The sequence below is a fragment of the Camarhynchus parvulus genome, chromosome 8 (genome assembly GCF_901933205.1).
Source record: "Camarhynchus parvulus chromosome 8, STF_HiC, whole genome shotgun sequence".
In the NCBI taxonomy this organism is placed as follows: Eukaryota; Metazoa; Chordata; class Aves; order Passeriformes; family Thraupidae; genus Camarhynchus; species Camarhynchus parvulus.
In genome coordinates this window covers 28,654,234-28,673,519 of record NC_044578.1, presented here as the reverse complement: position 1 = coordinate 28,673,519, position 19,286 = coordinate 28,654,234, and the positions used below count along the sequence as shown (strand labels likewise).

At 41.4% G+C, this 19,286-nt stretch overlaps 1 protein-coding gene across 1 annotated transcript; it reads left to right on the top strand.

The window, feature by feature from the left end:
- Positions 1 to 12,582: 12,582 nt before the first annotated feature.
- On the top strand, positions 12,583 to 18,758 carry SELE (selectin E). The gene is made up of 12 exons (XM_030952971.1): positions 12,583 to 12,619; positions 13,050 to 13,436; positions 13,768 to 13,875; positions 13,995 to 14,180; positions 14,798 to 14,983; positions 15,469 to 15,654; positions 16,128 to 16,313; positions 16,413 to 16,598; positions 16,988 to 17,173; positions 18,160 to 18,267; positions 18,567 to 18,588; positions 18,701 to 18,758. Exons 1-12 carry the CDS (start codon positions 12,583 to 12,585, stop codon positions 18,756 to 18,758), a joined length of 1,836 nt encoding a protein of 611 aa, XP_030808831.1.
- Positions 18,759 to 19,286: the final 528 nt, after the last annotated feature.

Sequence of the window (19,286 nt, the reverse complement as noted above, 5' to 3'; positions counted from 1 at the left end):
GCTGTGGGCTCCGGGAGGTGCCCGCCGATAACAACGAGCCGAGTTCTATCGTTATGTCAAATTGCAAAGCTGCGCTTCTGCACATCACTTTTGTGTAGCCACAGACAACCTTAAAAATAGCAGCACAGTATCTGCCTAAAAAGAAGTAAATTACTATTTCTCTGGTTTCAATGAAACACCAAGGTGGTTCTGTTACGGTCTGACAACAAATCCCCAAGTCAAGAGAAGCATTAAACCAACATAATTAATATTTTAACTTCTGACCTGGGACTGAGGTCATCTGAGCCTCAGGGTCTCCACCTGACAGAAGCCCTCATGGCAATAAAACTCTGCTTTTACCTGATGCTCCCTGTGAAAAATGCGTGTATTTTATGATTGGCTTTTCGCAAATATTAAAATGTATATTATATGTGTTGTGTTAGGAAGTAATGCTGTATTAATTCTCTTAAGTAGTGTGGTAAATATAGTTTTAGGTTATAACAAAATGTTAAAATAGAAACTATGCTACGTAAGATTCTTTTTTTTTTAAAAAAAGGACTTGCAGCAAGATAGCAGCCACAGGACACCTAAATCTTAGAGAAAAAGAATTTATTGCTCCATTATCAGAAGAAATTAAATTCTTCTTGCCTCGAAGGCGCTGTTAGGATGCAGAGGAAAAAGATGATGATGATCAGACAGAATCCTGTGTTTGAATGGAATTTATGCATCATGGATGAGGTGTATGAATATGCAATAGGTTATCGTTTTTAAGGGTTAATCCTCTGTTAACGTGGGTCCTTTTTTGGGCTTATGCTGCCCAGAAAGAGGTACCCGGACTGTCTGTAACTCTTTCTCTCTATTGGTCTCATATTGACAACAAATCCTCAAGTCAAGCGAAGCATTAAACCAGTATAATTAATATTTTAACTTCTGACCTAGGGCTGAGGTCATCTGAACCTCAGGGTCTCCACCTGACAAAATCCCTCATGGCAATAAAACTCTGCTTTTACCTGATGCTCCTCCATGTGCATCAAGGCTTCAAAAGCAGAGAAAGTGAGTATTTTGCATAGACTTGTGAAAAACACCAATCACTTGTTCTTAAAATTTTTAAAAGTTTAATAGTAATAAAATGGTTATAAAAATAGTAATACAATTAGAGTAATAATAATTTGGACAATTTGAATTAGGACAATATGAGACAATGGAAACAAGGCATTATGGATGTCCAGGTACCTTTTTCTGGGCAAAATAAGGTCAATAAAGGACACAGAGGATTAACCCTTAAAAGCAACAGCCTGTTGCATATTCATACACCTCATCCATGATGCATAAATTCCATTCAAACACAGGATTCTGTCTGGTCAGTGTCAGCTTCTTCCTCTGAATCCTAATGGTGTCATCCTACCTGAGCAAGGTGGGAAGAAGTTTGTTTCTTCTGATAAGAGGGCAATAAATTCTCTTTCTCTGAAAGATTCAGGTGTCCTGCGGCTGCTATCTGGTGCAAGTCCTTTCTTTAGGAAAAAAAACCAAAGTATCCTACGTAGCATAGTTTCTATTTTAACGTTTTGTTATAACCTGAAACTATGTTTAACACACTACTTAAGAGGATTAATACAGCATTACTTTCTAATACAACACATATCATATTCATTTTAATATTTGCGAAAAGCCAATCATAAAATATGCATTTTTCACAAAGTGGTTACTCCAAAATCAGGCAAATTTCAGATTTTAAGGACTAGAATTTTTTTAAAACTTCAAAACATCAGGCCCTTCCACGTAACTACATTTTGTTACATTGTAGATCCCTTCTAACTAAACTATTTTATTCTTTTCATGCACACAAATATTTAAGTTATTGTTGAAATTAATTTCTCCATCAACAATAGCTTTAAAATCTAAAACTAGTACTTGAATACTTCCTCTAAATACACAAACAAAATGCTACATAAATTAAGCCAACTAAAAACATCAGTAAAACAGAGGAGTACATATCATCTAAATATAGTATTTAGAGATACTACAAAGGAAAATGTAAATTGGTGGCTAGTTAGACTATTTTGTTATTAGACTGGTGGTTAGTTAGACTATTATTTGTTACTTTACAATTATAGCTGCTTCCTGAGCTACTTTATTCACTGCAATAAACGCTAATTTAAAAAATTCAAGCATTTTGTTATTTCAGAAACTGTTGTTAGTTACCTTGTTTGTGCACAGAACAACAGCAAATCTGGGAGGGGAAAAAATACCCAGAGCCCTAGGGAGTTGAACCCTTACTAACTAATTGTCTGATTAATTTACTAACTAATTTTCACCCCCTAATTTTAGGGGGGTGAAATGGTGTGAAGGGCTTTAAGTAGAAACCAAGCTACTGCCTCAGCTGTTCTGGATTTTCAAGGCAGGCAGAGAAAGTGATAAAATCTGTGCCTAGTTAGGATAACAAGGCTTAGAGAGTCTTGTGGAGTTGAGGTGGTTGTTTAAGCTTGCTTTATCTGGCACTGAAGACCTGTAGGATTAGTGTTTTAAGTTTGTTTCCAGTAATCTAGGAAGGTCTGGATTGATTGTCGTTGGTTACTTTGTTTACCAATCTACCCTAATATCTCCTGTTCTGATTTATCCTGTACAAACAAAGTGTTATGGAAGTTGTTTGTTTGCACGAGCTCTGTTTTTTTCTTTTTCACTGGAATGATTTCCTTCATTTCCTCAAGCACAGAAATCTGTGAAAATTTTTATTGCCCCATTTCAGTTATGATGCACGAAAGGAACTAGCAACAAACAATAGTGGTAAGGATGGCAAAGGAAATACTTGTGGCATACCTCAGAAGCTAAACTTGAAAGGAATTTGCTCTCAACAGGGAGGACAGGCATCAGGCCTCACCCTACATGATAACTTTGTGATTTAGTAATAATCCCAGCAGAGCTTTGTCCACTTCTCTTGAATGCTTCTCCCTTCCCGAGCACCCATCTTGTCCAAGAGTAGTTTCCTATGCCATGCCCAGGTATAGGAGCTTCCTCTTGGCTTTTAGGCCATTTTTAGACAAAAATTCCCCGCTGCTGGTGGGAATTGTTGGTGCGTCACTTTGTGGGCCTCAGGGGTGCAGAGAGGATGGCGTGGGGTGACAGGGGTCTTCAGCCAGACACAGCCTGTCTCCAACAAAACTGCACACAGGGACTTTCCTTTTGTCCTGGGCTTGGCACTATTTTCTGAAAATATTGAGGGGTTTTTTTATTTATTTGGTCAAAGGACATCTTGTCTCTTTGCAGAGGAGTCCTAAAAAGCATTGTTTAGGTCTTGTTTTGCATTGCAGGTTGCAGGATTTGGATTGCACCCAAATGACTGAAATTGCTCTGTTTAGTTGCTTCTTATCATCAGATCCTGTGATCCAGGAGTATCCTAATGCTAAAAAATCTTCATTTTTTTAGCAATTTAAACTCTAAATGGCAAGTGACTAGAAAAGTTTTATTTTGCAAAGCTCTTAACTATACACTGTGCTGCAGTAAAACTCAACACGAGGTTCTCTCAAGCCATTGGATCAATCCAGGCTACTAAAATCAGGAAAAGGGAAGCAATCACTTTGAGTTCCAGGTGTATAAATTTCTCCTTTTATTGAGCTCTCTGACAGAGAGCACAAGATGTAAGGATACATTTAGCCCATGCTTTTATTCCAGGAAAATATTAAGGAAAGGCTTTTGAAGTAGGTGCTTTCCATCCCATGTAACCCTCACACAACAGAGAAAGTAAAATGAAGGGTAATGTTTAGCTGTACTTGCAAATTTATTTTTTATTCCAGAGCGTGAGTAACCCTGGGATTGATCAGATTGATCATAATACATTTGTGCAAAGGAAATGCACTGTTGTAAGTTCTGCCATGGACATCAAAGATCACAGATCTTCTTTGCTGCTTGGCCCATTCAATTTAATAAGATTTAATAAAGATGCTGCTTCTACAGCTGTTGATTAGTAGCTCCTCAGATTAGCAAAGAGGCCAGAGCAAATGCAGGTTAATAACATTATCTCTCTTGGGATTAACATCTTTGGCATCTGTGAAGGGCCTTTTCTGGACCCCTCAGATCTTGCTTTCATAAATAATGATCCCTTTGAGAAACTGAACAAGATCTGGGGAAAACCAAGTTTTGTTCTGCTCCTCATAGAAGGCAGTTTTATAACCCCATTGCTCTGCTGGCTAAAAACCCCCTCTAATTTCTGGTCTAGGTTTCCTCACAAAAGGGTTTTTTATCCATTTGGGTTTTTTTGTACCAGCTGTATCTGTCTATATACAGAAAACTTCTGAGCACCTTCTTTACTTTTCTGAGCCTTCCTAGCTGCTTCCTCTTCCCCAGGCTTAAACCCAAATTTCTGATAGGCTTCTGCAGAGGTATTTCTTTAGAAGGGACCTCATGCTGTTGTCGGTTGGTCACAAGGTTTTCGGGGTGAAGGAAGAGACGAGATGGGCTCCATGATCAGAAGGCTTGATTTATTATGTTATGATATATATATATATATTACATTATAACTATACTAAAAGAAAAAGAAAAGGAGAGTTTCACAAACTGCTAACTACCTAAGAATAGAAAGTAAAGAATGATCAACAAACCTTGCTCTCTCGGACTGTGTCATAGTTCTTGATTGGCCATTATTTCCAAACACTCAATCTGGGCCAATCCAGAACTGACCTGTTGCATTCCACAGAAGCAGATAACCTATTGTTTACCTTTTGTTTCTGGGGCCTCAGCTTCCCAGAAGGAAAAAATCCTAAAGGAAAGGATTTTTGTGAAAAGGATGTCTGTGACATCATGCCATGTATCTATTCCTTGAAAAGCCTGGGCTTTCCTACCAGGAGGTGTCATTCTCCTGACTCTCCTTCTGAGTGACCATAAATATCACCAGCCTGTCACAGGGCTGTTAATGTTTGAAGTGAGAGAACACAGGACATGCCCAGAATCCCCTTGTTCAATGAAACAGCTCTCTAGGTTTGTTTCCAGGGCTCTGCTGTCCTTTGGTTGTCCTTCCCTGCTCTCCATATGTTGGGGGCACGATGGAAGCAGTTGAGCAGGTGATGGTTCCTGAGGCCCAGCTGTTCCTTTGTGCTCTGCAGAGACAAACAGTGTGAATGAGCTGTTTAATTGATCACAGTTCATTTATGTGGGATATGTGACATGCTGAATATCAGGATGGGCCTTTCAGCTGCCTTTCTCCAAGATAAGCTCACACATTTGCATTCTTGGAGATATGAGGGGGTTTTGATTGGTAGATTTAGGGCTGGAGGCATTCAGCAGGGAAATCATGCCCTTCCTTTGTCGTGGTATTGGGATGGCAGCTCCTAAAAAATATCAGAATGAAGATGATGGATGGGGAGTGTAATGGTATGAAGTCTTACTAGCATAATTCTGGATATAAATTGAAGTTATGTCCTTTGACTTAACCTTTAGAGAAACCTTTGTCTGTCTTTGACTCTAGAGGATATGGAGCATCTGCACTCCTAATTTACTTATCTTCAGGTGGGATTTATGGAAAGATCCATAAATCTGGATCTTTCCATTTATTTTGAGACTAGGGTAGCTTCCCCACTGTATTTGTGTACCCCCATTGTGGGGATTTAGATTAACTGCCCGAAGTAAGAATGTTGTGTGCCAGCCCAGTATTATTTTATAGCTGCTAAATGGCAATTCCTTCTCTTCCTGCTGATACAATATCTGTTGTGAAAGTGATATTACTTCTGTGGGCCAAATAACCAGACTCTGCTACTGATTGCCATCATGTGACTGCAAATAATGGGTAAATGCCTGTTGATAAGGAGAGGAAAAAACCAAAATGAGTATGCACCAGGAAGGATAAACACAGAATCACAGAATCAATAATTTGTTTGGAAAAGCCTTGTAAGATCAAAATCCAAATAGAAACCTAACACTGCCAAATTCACCACTAAACCATGTCCCTAAGCACCTAAATATCTCCTCCAGTACCCTGGGTAGGCTGTTCCAGTGCTTGACAACCCTTTTATTAACATTTAAAGATTATTAACAGGGTCTGTTGGGTGGGGGTACATGCCCAGCACTTAAGAAAATCCACTTTGTGCATCTCTTCTTAGGCTCAAATATAAAAGTGCAACAATTTCAGGATAGGTGACAGATCATCCTTCCTGATGAGTCAAGAAATCTAAAAGTGCTGGAAGTGCAAAATCTTTGTTGGAAGAGTTAAAGTATTGTTTTCAAGCCCTGGAAATAAGGGAAGTCCTAATTTTTTTGGTAGCAGTTAACTGGAACTTTGAAAAGCCTTGTGGCACCAGTTTCTTTGGGGTTTTCTTGTGGGAAGTGATAAAATTAAGTAATTTAACACCATTACTTTCAAAGTTAGTGAGTTCTTTGTTCTTGAAACAACAATTATATGCAGCAATTGAAGTAGATTTCACCAATGAAAAACACCAATGAGTGTTAAAAAAGCCTGTCCTAAAAAGTAATTACTTATTCTGCTGATGGAAATAAATTTTTTTCTCTGAATAATTCATAGATGGTATGGTTGTGGCAAAAAAAAAACGCTGCTGAATGAGTCCTTAATTCAAGGACTCTTCTTGAATACAAGAAGAACAGAATTCAACTTCTGTTCTCTCATGGTCTATTGACTGAGAAAAGTCAAAATTGCTATGAATGATACACTTTGATGGCTGTTCTTGGGTCAGGTTTTACTTCCCAATGCTGTGCAGTTGTTCCTTGTGCTTTGGTCTTCTGCCTTGAAGATTTCAGATACCCCATGACAAGTTCTCATTCCACAGAATTCCAGCAGTTTTGGTGATGGACCTTTCATGATTGTTCTATTTGTTATAATGAATGCTGTGTTTAATGATTTAATGTTTCCTCTTGAGTACTGCTGTATTCAAGTTAACTTAAACATGTTAAATATTGTGTCCATTTATGTATAAAAATGAAGTTGAACTGGAGCACTGAAGAGAACAGAGCTGAAGCTTGGAATCCATAAACCCATGGTGAAATGCATTAGTAAGGAAGTGAAGCTGCTGCATCTTCCTCCTTTTTTTGCAGCCTCTTCCTCCTGATACAGCAAATGAAGACTGGTGGGTCATGTCAGCCATCCAGTGCTGCTGATAAGCTCACATGCTCTCTGATAAGTCAATACAATATTTAATGGAATAGAGCTGGGCAGAAGCTATGCAAACAATCTGCAAAACAACAACTGTATCTCATGATGACCACTTTTACAGTCTCAACCACCTGCTTAATCTCCTAATCCCAAAACTTGCTCTCACTCCTCTCACTTGCCAAAAACTCTACCTGTTCTCTTCCTCAGAGCCAGCATCTCCTGCCAGTGTCACTTGTGGGACATCTCGGCTGAGACCATGGGGCTGTGGAACAGAGCTGGACAGCAAAGGAACAGCCAATGCATGCATTATATTCTTATTCTTTCTATGTGTACATGAAGGGTGACAAGGCTCCAAGAGCTTCTCTGCTACAATTTCCAACAGTGGAATTAGAAAGAATCAAGTTCTGCATGGGATCAGTTCCACTTGCAGGCAGCCAGTGCTGTTAAGGCCAGTCCTGCTTTTATCTTAACTCGAGGTGTGACTTGTTGTTTCCTCTGCTCTTTGGTTCTTGTGTCATGTTTCAATGCTCTGATTCACACCTGGCCAGTGCAAGTGACCCCCCCAGCCTCAGGTTAGATTCTTCAATGTGTATTTCTGCCTGTTTGGAGGAAATTGAGCACTATGAGTCATATCAGAATTCCCGAAATGAGAAGTGGAGATAAGATTTTCTGACTCCTGGGGTTCCACTCCAGACAGAGTGGAGACTGCCTCAGGCAGCCTTGAGAAATTCCAGTGTCTTTGTAGCAATTGCATTGCCTACCTTATTCACACTTAATCAGACACAGAGGCTGAGGGATGAGTATGTTTTCAGAAATTATCTTTTCTTCCCATCTGGACCTCAGGGAAAACTTGTGATTTAAACCCTTTGTCTCTTAATTTCTAAAGAATTAAGTGTTGCAAACTCCTCTCCAAACAGGAAACACCTTCACTACTGGCACTAGAGCTGCTTTTCCCCTCTCCAGGCTGGCTAAATCTCTTACTTTGCCTCTCCTAGTATTACTGTGGGTGAAGCTGGAGGTTTTTCCACTATTTCAAAATTTCAAGTGGTTCTATGACTCTTTGCCATGGGATAAATGTCCATTATACAAAGCACTTTGAAATAAATACCTATCAAGTGTTTTAATTTAGGAATGACAAAAATATCTTCTAGGAGAGATGGAACTGGATTACTCAGAGGCACTTAAAGCTCTGTTTTTGTCTGTTGATATGTAAATGCAGATGCAATCTTGTAGATAAAGAACCAGTCTTTAAAAAACACATGGGAAATTAATCTGTCTATTTCTACATGTACAAATATACATTTATATAATCTGTTTACCTGGGATCCCATCACAGTCTCTATTTGTCTTGAATTTGTGATTTCTTCAAGTCCAACAGAGTTTCAGATAAAGTAAAATAATTTTTCACTGCATTAGATTTTCTTGAGATACTGAAAAAATGGTTCTCAAACCAAAACTTACAAATTTCCAACAGAAAGGCAGACTCTACAAAACCCATGTTTTAGCAATTTATGGCCTCTTTGGAAAAAATTCAATTAAAACTTTGTCCCTACAAATCAATCCACCACTACTTGTTATGCACCAAGTGTATGTGAAACATCGTTGATCACATGCCTCCTAAGTTCTCTAAAACACCTTTTGGGTTTCAGTAGATTGTAAAATTTCTTTCTTTTTTTGCAAGTAGAATGTAAAGATTTCTTTCCTCCAGCACCCTTTCTTACACTGGGATGGGAATAAAACAGTTCTCTTGGACACACAGGGCTCTTTGAAAATCTGCCCTTTGAGTTCTGATTCCATCCCTTGTGTGCTCATTTTATGGTGATTTCAGCTAAGCATTGTTTCACTTGTTTCCTCAGAAGAATGTCTCATGGGACGATATTAAAAATCTTAATTATTACAAACCCCAGTGCACTATTGTTTCTTTATTACTGACACAGCCTTGAGGCACAAGCCAGGCTGATCTACCAGGAACAGATCAATCATACCAATATCAGCTGTTCTTGACAGCCTGGCAGCCTTCTGCTGATTTTCCAGTGGTTTTCTTTAACATTTGTCAATATTCTAGTGTCTTTTCTAGGTGCACACATGGAAGGCCTGGCTTCTAATTACCTTGATCTTCTTTTCTGAGATACAGAGAGGCAATATTTGCTTTTTGTCCACCTTTTTACACCTTTTTGCTCATATTCTCATAGTCAATTACTGAGGTTTGGATCTTTTTACTGTAGCTTGATTGGTTATAACCAACCTAAATATTCTTCACTCCATAATCTGACCTGTTCTCTTTTCCCACACTATTGCAGTGAATATTAACTTTCCTTTGTATAGAAAGAAATGACATTTGACATGTCCTCTGTCAATTGCTGTCCTTTAAATGGCAGACCTGGCTGGATTTCATTTGTTTAATTCCTAATATATTTATAAAGTCCTTTCTTACCCTTTATGTCTCATAGTGGCCTCCTAAGTGAACCTTTCAACTGGAAAATCAGTTGTGGCCACATAATTGTTAATTCACCTCTGTTTGTAAGGGAAAAGAGGAGATCTGGAGTGTTCCCTATAAAAAGTTGGACCTTCAGTTGTGCAAATAAAATTCTGGAGTGTATAGGAACAAGAAGTGTTCAGCATTTCTAAAAAACTTGTCTTTAGAGTCTCCTGTTATTCTGGCAGAGAGGAATTGTATTAATTTTAAGAAACTATGTCTGTGCTCATGTAATATAAGAAGAGAGCAACAACTTCATCCAGCTCTGTACAGCACAAGAAACGAGGATCTTACATTCCCAAATCAACTGGCAAAATACTAAAAAAAGCATGAAATGTAAAAAAAAACTTTGAGAAGAGAATAAATGAGTAACACAGAATCAGAAATGGCATTTTTAGCTTGATTATCTCCAGTTCAACCTAAGAAAATGTATCACAGGTATTTTCCCTGAAATATAGATGTAGTTTAGCATCCAGGATGAGCTTTAGCTCATAGGAATCCCAGTCCCCCTGAAGTTTTTAAGTGCCTTTGACTTTTAATAGTGAGGTTTTAACCTCTATTGTGGGGTTTTGAGAATGATTTTCAAGCTTTCTTTTTTCCTGAAAATTTTGCCTTCATCTTCCAGTATATTACAGGGAAATAAGAATACAATCAGTGGACAGCAGAATTCCCTGGGAAAAACCAAAAAGAGCCCCATGGCAATGATGCACAAGGGAATACAGCCAACAAAAAGAAACAAGTCTTTTTTTAGGCTGGAGTTTTTACAAGCATATTGCTTGTAGGCTTTGGTGTTCTGTTATTTTTTGTGGGGCTTTCTTTATCTGCTGCAGACAAAAGGTCTCAGACAGCCCCTGCAAAGGAAGACTACTGTAAACTATGAAATAAACTCTTCCTTCCTCCGGAGATTCCACTGGTAAATGAACTCTGATAAAGTTTCCTCAGAGCTTTCTTCACAGCTTCTGCCATGACAAGGGTGAGTGCTTACCAGTAGGAAGCTCATTAAATGACTTGGAAAAGAGAATCTCCAGGAAAAGACGTAGCATTTTCTGCCTTTTGGTGCCTGGAAGCATAAAAACTCTCCTGAAGCTGTCTATAAATTTTCTGTGTATACAGTTGTAACAGCTGGTCAATGTTTTAGAAAACAAAAAAATCAAACCCTGCCCTATCAAGACTGATTAGTCTACTACAAACATTAGTTTGTAGTAGAATAATGTTGAAATTAGGCCCTGCTGCATAATGTGCTGTTCAGGTGCATTAAAATACCAGCTTCTGTCTGTGTCCTTCAGGAGATAAAGCCTCCTAACAGAAAAGGGCTGGCAAACAGAGAAAGTTTTCATTTCCAGTTTGAGGCTAAATAAACAGCAGCCCTGATCTGATGCTGCCTGGAAGCCTCAGGATGTCTGGTGCCTCTAAGCAAGGCTTGCCCAGGCCAGCCAAAAGCTGACCTCAGCTTTCCAGAGTTTCTTGATTTGTGTTTCTAGTTCACACCTGCTAGAAAGTGTTCATCTGCCTACAAATATTCTGTTGTTATTGTTGATTTTAATCCTCACTCTCTTCAGTAACTGACTTGCTTTCTAAGACTTTGTTGCAATTTCTAGTCAACTCTCCTGATTCGTTAGTAACTGAGGCTATTTTAGAATATACTCTTTATTCCATGCTCTTTTCTGAGATAATTTCTTTGATGGGCAGAGATCTTTGGCTACTTGACAGTTCTTTCGTTTTTGTGAAAAAATTGGGCGATACCAGTTGATGTTAGCTTGGAATCCAGAAGCCACTGATTTTTATTCTGTAAGAACAGGTTGAGGCTCCAAAATCAGAGCTCCAACTTACACTGTATAAACTCAAACAATGCTTGACAGATGTGAAGTGGGTGCTACTCTGTGGCCTCCTATTGCTGCCAGCACTTGTTGAGTCCTTTGCATGTTCAGCCTCATTAAATCCCATCCATGACAGTGAAGCTTTATGCAGCAGTATAATTAATCAGAGTATACACAATAAATGTGCATGAATTCCTAGTGTATTGCCTTGTCCACTGAAATATTATCTGCACCTGTTCAGGTGCTGTAACTCTATTGAGATCAGGACATTGAAGAATTTGGTCCAAGGGACTCTTCAGAGCAAGGTCCACGTTTCAAGCCTGACTGCTACAAGTGACTGATGAACCTGTATTGTGAAGAGTTCCAGCAATCCTGGAGCTGACAAACCTGACCACAAATGAGAGCTCTGCACAGCTGAGATCCATAGGAAGGGCTTGTCCTGTGCTGCAGTTCCCATTTTTGCTCCAGCTTTGAGTGTTGGTGCCTTTCCTACTGAGATACCGGAAAAACTGATGCCTCCTTACTGCAAAACATTATGCCGAGTGAAAAATTGCAATCTGCTTATTCATGCATTTAATTCCATCTAATTGTCCTTCTCCTTGATATCCTGGAATTGTGTTTTTCTGTCAGTAAGGTTGGTCACGTGGCACTTGGCACTCTGTCACCACAGTGTGTGTCTCTGGCAAGGGGAAACATCCGTCCTGACGTGTGGGGGGGCCAGATCCTGGGATTTTCCGAGAAGTTGTTTTCCATACGGAATTTCCAGTCTCGTGGATGGCAGGCTAGTTGAGGATATAAAAGGCAGAGCATTTCAGAGTCCAGACACTTGGAGCTTGATTTTCAAGGCTGAGTTCATCCACTTAGCCACAGTCTCTGGGAAGCAGCGCAGAGGAATTCTGTCACCTGAACACTGCAGCTGCAAAATGTGAGTAGACAAGGACTCTGCTATTCTGTTTCACTGCCCAGCTAAAGGAGAGCTGGATAGCTGGAAATCTGTGTCTATCTTCCTTAAAAGCTGCTTACATTTTAAAGTATCTTGATATTAAAAACAGTTTTTAAATGAATAATTTGTGGAAGTCCTACTTATTCAAAAGTACATAGCAAAAATTGCATGACCAGTACTTTATATGGATTTTTGACTCATTTGTTTTTTACAAATGTGTTTCTTTGATTTCTCACAGCCATCTGCTTGAAAGATAGAAAAAACTCTCAGAAACATGATTTGCTTGCAGTTCCTATCTCTTCTTACCTATGGTAAGTGTGTATTTCTCTGTGTAGAAAACTACTGGGATGGCAATATTAGTGTGACTGTTCTCTTTGAGCTCAGCATCAAAGAGAATTTTTGAACCTGCCCTAATTAACCTGAGGCTGTGTTCACACAGAAGAACCTCTGGATGCAATGGCACGTTTTCCCTGCTTGCCTGTCAAAGCCATAATTGGCTCCTATAAGTCTCAAAGCTTTGTGTGGTCAGATGTAGTTTCACAGGCTGAAGTCCTGGACTTGAAGCTGACTTGCCTGGTTTGAAGCTTGCCAGGTGATTGTTTATAAAAGAATTACCACTAGTTTTTATGCATTTTTCAGGTACTGACAAGTTTGCAGTGTTTATAGAGCTTAAATGTCCTCTTCTAGAGAGAGAGGAGGGGAGAAGCCACACACCAACTTTTGGATATTTTCTCATTCTAGGACTTACAGTGCTGCAGGGGGTGAATGGGTGGACATACCATTATTCAGACACAAACATGACCTACAGGGAAGCAGAGCTGTGGTGCAGAAAGAAGTATACTAACCTGGTTGCCATCCAGAACAAGGAGGAAATCAAGCATCTCAATACCTTCTTACCCTTCAATCCGGGTTACTACTGGATTGGAATCAGAAAAATTAATGGTGTGTGGACCTGGACTGGAACTAACAAAGAACTGACAGAAGAAGCAAGAAACTGGGCTTCAGGGGAGCCAAATGGCAAAGGGAACAACGAGGACTGCGTTGAGATCTACATCAAAAGAGGGAAGGATGATGGCAAATGGAATGATGAGCAGTGTGAGAAGAAGAAGGTTGCCTTGTGCTACACAGGTATGGTCTGATAAAGGTCACTCCAGTGTGACCCTGGGGAGCTCAGGTGGTGGCTGGGATGAGTTGTTTAACTTCATGTAATATTTACCTCAGAACAAGTGGTCTTGGAGTTTCCAGCCAGCAGAATCCTTTTACTGTGAGCTAGTCTGTAAAAGGTGTGCATTTCAGAAATGCTTCTGTGAAATTACAGGATAATCCTAAATACCAAACCCTCTGATTTTCTTTTGCTATACAAAGAGCTTGTTTAGTGTCAGAAAGACAAAGTGCTAGCCAGGCTTTCTTAGTGGCTGTTGTTGATTCTTTCATAATTTGTTTTATTTTTTTTTTCCAGCTTCTTGCAACCCATCTCTCTGCAGTGGCCATGGAGAATGCATAGAGACCATCAACAACCACACCTGCCATTGCAACCCTGGCTTCTATGGGCCTGAATGCGAGTTTGGTAAGAAAATTTCATCCTGCTTTTTGACCAACTCATGCTGCCTAGTGCTCAGTTTGGCTTCTTGGTTTACCTGCTCAGCCAAAGAGACTGACTGTGTACCTTCTTGTGCTTCTTTGAAGTTGAGAGCTGTGATCCACTAAAGAAACCTGATCATGGGAGCCTTGAGTGCCACCATCCATTGGGGGACTTCAGCTACAACTCGTCCTGCAAAGTTCAGTGTGAGGAGGGCTACGAGCTGACTGCACTGGAGTCTGTCCACTGTACCTCTGCTGGGCTCTGGTCTGCCCCCCTTGCAGCATGCAAAGGTGAGCTTGCTGCATTGCACATGGTCCTGGACACCTCAGGCAGTAGGTAAAACTGGACATTTGGCCAATTCCTTTGTAACACATTATGTGATGTAGGTGCTATTTTATTTCAGCACTCAGGTCTCTGTTCATGAGGAGGTGAGATGAGTAGGGTGAATGTTCTGGCCTTGTTCCTTGCAGGGAAAGACTTTTCCAACTCTTAGGTGAAAACAGGGAATTGAGATGACCTAGCTGTGAGACTGCTCTCAACAGGCCAATTACTCCTGACTGTAGGAATCATTTTCTGAGGTGTTTGGCTTAGAATAAGATACTTTTCTAAGCAAATGAAAGCATCAAAGGTCATCCAGCAACAATCAAAAGAGGGAAATTTTGGATTTTAAATAGTTGCTGTCATGGCTGCTGATGAATTAACAATATTGCCTGAAGAGCCAGTTTCCCATTTTAAAATATTTCCCCTTCTGTCTGCTTTGTAGGATGGTAGCATAGTAGTATGCCATAGTAGTGGCTTTACTAAAGCTGCTCCTGTTTAGTGGGTGTGTTGCTAAGTTTCAGAAAGGAAAAAGACTTAAAATGGTTTGTTGCAAGCTAAGCTCTGTGTTGTCTCTTGTGCCTTTCAGCTGTGACCTGTCCTGCCTTGGAAATGCCTGCCCACGGGCCTGTGAACTGCTCCCATCCCACAGTGCAGCTCACCTGGGGAACCACCTGTGAGTTCAGCTGTGAGGAAGGATTTACCCTGACAGGATCAGCTACCCTGCAGTGTGGCTCTTCAGGGGCGTGGGACAGGCAGCAGCCAGAGTGTGCAGGTAATTTCCTTTCTCAATCAGATGTCATTAAAGAGTGGCATTCATCCCCAACACTTTTCATAAGCAGATCCCAAGATGGGGTCATTTAGCCTCGTGTTTTAGTGAGGAAACAGCAGAGCAGGGTGACAAACAGCAGTCTGGGGCAGTGTCCCCAGCACACACAATACCACACTTTGACAGTGGAGTGTTCTGGCAGGGATTCTTTATTCCTTAAACCCCAAATGGAAGCAAGTGTCAGTTTATGCAGTCCAGGGTGGAGAGTAATCTGGAGCCATCCCCAGGGTGCTTTGGGTGCAGATTTAAGGGTTCTGGCTACACTGTGCAACCTGCTGAAATCTCTGTTTGTGAGACCTTGGAAGGGACATATGATGGCTCTGTAGGGACAGCTCCAGGCAGGGCATGTCTTCTTGCCAGCTCCTAGAAGGATGTTTGTTTATCCTGAACTACTCCCAGCTAAGCTCTGTGCTGTCTCTTGTGCCTTTCAGCTGTGACCTGTCCTGCCTTGGAAATGCCTGCCCACGGGGCTGTGAACTGCTCCCATCCCGCAGTGCAGCTCACCTGGGGAACCACCTGTGAGTTCAGCTGTGAGGAAGGATTTACCCTGACAGGAGCAGCTACCCTGCAGTGTGGCTCTTCAGGGGCCTGGGACAGGCAGCAGCCAGAGTGTGCAGGTAATTTCCTTTCTTAATCAGATGTCATTAAAGAGTGGCATTCATCCCCAACACTTTTCATAAGGTGGGGTCATTTAGCCTCGTGTTTTAGTGAGGAAAAGCAGAGCAGGGTGACAAACAGCACTCTGGGGCAGTGTCCCCAGCACACACAATACCACACTTTAACAGTGGTGTGTTCTGGCAGGGATTCTTTATTCCTTAAACCCCAAATGGGAGCAAGTGTCAGTTTATGCAGTCCAGGGTGGAGAGTAATCTGGAGCCATCCCCAGGGTGCTTTGGGTGCAGATTTAAGGGTTCTGGCTGCACTGTGCAACCTGCTGAAATCTCTGTTTGTGAATCCTTGGAAGGGACATATGATGGCTCTGTAGGGACAGCTCCAGGCAGGGCATGTCTTCTTGCCAGCTCCTAGAAGGATGTTTGTTTATCCTGAACTACTCCCAGCTAAGCTCTGTGCTGTCTCTTGTGCCTTTCAGCTGTGACCTGTCCTGCCTTGGAAATGCCTGCCCACGGGGCTGTGAACTGCTCCCATCCCTCAGTGCAGCTCACCTGGGGAACCACCTGTGAGTTCAGCTGTGAGGAAGGATTTATCCTGACAGGAGCAGCTACCCTGCAGTGTGGCTCTTCAGGAGCCTGGGACAGGCAGCAGCCAGAGTGTGCAGGTAATTTCCTAATTTCCTTCTCCCTGGCGGCTTCCAGCGCTGCCTGGTGCTGTCCCGGAGCGCTGTGCTGATGATGGCTGTGTGCTCCCTGTGCTGCAGCTGTGCGCTGTGAGGCTGTGCCGCCGCCAGCAGAAGGCTCCGTGAGCTGTGACCGCGCTGATGCAGAGCTCACCTCGGGCTCAAGCTGCCATTTCCAGTGCCCCGAGGGATTTGTCCTGCAGGGATCGCCCAGCACGGAGTGCACGGCTCAGGGACAGTGGTCACAGCCGGTGCCCAAATGCAAAGGTAAGGCTGTTGGGAATTGCAGTTTTCTGGTCACTGGGGAGCACACAGAAATCCATATTCCTGTAGGGCCCTGGCTCCAAACTCAGTTCTGTGCTCCCATTTTTTTAGCTGAGCCTTGGAATGCCTACTCATGGCTCTGAGCAGCTCCCATCCCAAAGTCAAATGAATTTGAAAATAAATTGTACATCTACTAGTGCAAAATATTGGGCCAAAGACAGGAAAGCCCTTAGTTGTTCCAGTTGTGTTCTTTTGCAAAAAATTTATGTGCAAGCAAACCACAGGAAATTAGATAGAAATTTCACTATTTGTTTGTTTGGAACCTCTTGATTTTTTTTCTTGCCTACTTCACTGCTCTCCAGCAGGCATAACCATATCTTTTTGTGTTTCAGTCATACAGTGTGAACCACTGAGCTCTCCTGAGAAAGGCTCCATGGATTGCTCCCACGGGGCTGGGATGTTCACCTACAACACCTCCTGCCACTTCAGCTGCCTGGAAGGATGGAGTCTCAATGGCTCTCGTGTTCTTGAGTGCAGCCCCTCAGGAAACTGGAGTGCCAGCCTGCCCACATGTGAAGGTATTTTGCCTGTGAGCAGCCACAGGGAGGTGGCACTGTATTTTTAGTCAGATGAGGCATGGAAGGGTGGTAGTGGTGGTAATAGCAACCAGTGAGATAGAACATGTAGAGAACTCCATTAATTCAAAAGCCCAACAAAATCACTCATGCTTGAAAATAGAAGAGGGGAAAAATCCTAAAAGATCTTGGTGGAAAATATTGATTTCTTATATATAAAAAAACCCTGCAACCAGACTTCAGTACTTTCTGTTTGTTTTTTAAACAAAATATTTCTCACTATGAGCTTTTTTCCATATGAATAGAGACAAAAGCTTTTCTAGACAAGCAGAACCTTGTGGGGAAATCTGCACTCATAAGTCTGGTTCTCAGTGGAAAATTTTATAGGTTTTTTTGATTTGGTGTGATAGTTTCTTGGATGGACCCCTCAGCCAAAAGACCTCACAGAGCTTTTCTCTCAGAGGCTGCAATTTCAAAGGACAGAAGCTCAGCCTTGCCTTCTCATTCAAGGCAGTAAGAGCTCTGTCACTGCCCTCAGCTGGAACACCCCTGGCCTGCCTGGAATGCTTTTGCTTGAGGTCCTAAAAGCTTAATTCCACTTTCATTTGCTTGAGCAGAATTTAGATCCTTGAAGAATTTCATTGATCTCAGCAGGATTGCTCAAAGAGGAAGATAGCACACAGGGAGTTAAAATATGCACTGCAACATGAAAAATAAGAGGAGCACAAATTGCTATGCAAGGCTGGAGGTTAGAGACAGACCCTGGTGTAGGGAGCTTCTTGCCTTGCCATTACTTTGGCAATGGATGGGGTAATTTTTAGTATTCAGCTTTTTACCTTGTGTACAGGAACAATCCTGTTTCAGCAAGAGAAAACTCAAGTGTTACCAGCTGCACTTCTGGTTCCTCTTGAAGAGCACGAGGAAAGGGAAGAACGAGAGAGGGCTTCAAAGGCCACCTTGATCTCACTGAAATCTTTTCATCCTTTCAGCCTCTGACCAAGCCAGCTACATCTCTGTGGGCATAGCAGCCACTTCTGCCTCTCTGCTGTCCACAGCATCATTCCTCCTTTGGCTCGCAAGGCGCTTCCGGAGAAAAGGTGAGCGCCTGCTCTGGCTCCACTGCTTTATATATCTTCCTGAAAAGTTTTCTGTGGAGGAAAAAAAAAATCAACCCCAAACCTCCAAAGCCCTATACCTTTCTTCTTGAAAAAGTAGTAATTCCTATACTTAGATATAATTCCAAAATTATTTTCAAGAACCCTCCATGTATGCCATGTTTGGCTTTTGGATAGACGTCCGAAAAAAGAAAAAAAAATAGTAAACCCCAAATATTTAGACAACAAGAATTAGGGCTCTTGTCTTGAAATACTAATATCTTTTCTTATTCTTCTTGCAGCAAAGAAGTTTATTCCTTTCAGGTAAGTTGTGTCTCAAAAAGGCAACATGAAAAAACCACTGCCATCACTTTGCTAAAATCCATTTGATAAAAACCTGTTGTCACTAAAGTACTTTTCACTTTTTGTTTTATAGGAACTGGCAGGAAACAGCCAGTGAGGGTAGTTTCCAAAGTGCTGGCGAGAATGTCTAACTCAGGTGTTTCAGGTAAGCACATGTGATGGCTTCACTCACAAATTCTCTTCCTTTTAATCACACAAGCAATCAATCAGAGCAGCTAATTGCTGTGGGTTGCTGACACAGCAATGTGGTGCTTTGGGACACCTAATATGCATCTTGGCATTGCCTGGCAGTTCCTAACAAGACTGATGGATTTATTGCTGTAGAAATGGTTGTTCAGCTCCTGAAGGATGATTGTGCTTAGCATTCTGTCCAGCTGCAAATGGTATTAGGAACACTTTTGTGCAGTTCTGCTACCTGCTGCATACAAAATTCCTCTGAGATGAGAGCAAATACAAACCTCTGCCAGTTTTCTGATTTATGGAGGAAATTTGTTCTCTCCACAGGAATTGCAGCCACCTTCACTTACATCTCAGATTTCTGGAGAATGAAACTGCCTGCAAATCAGCAGCTGTCCAGATGTTTTTACCTTTTGCTGACAAGATGATTGACCTTGTGTGTGATTCAGAAATCTTGAACTCAAGCTGTCTGGTATTTCCAT

What these genes read in the sequence shown, in the direction of transcription:
- SELE (XM_030952971.1), top strand. Translation starts at nt 12,583, where the DNA reads ATGATTTGCTTGCAGTTCCTATCTCTTCTTACCTATG. An exon ending in CCTATCTCTTCTTACCTATG is followed by an intron (nt 12,620 to 13,049) that starts GTAAGTGTGTAT and finishes TTCTCATTCTAG; the next exon opens with GACTTACAGTGCTGCAGGGG. An exon ending in GCAGCAGCCAGAGTGTGCAG is followed by an intron (nt 16,314 to 16,412) that starts GTAATTTCCTAA and finishes CCTGTGCTGCAG; the next exon opens with CTGTGCGCTGTGAGGCTGTG.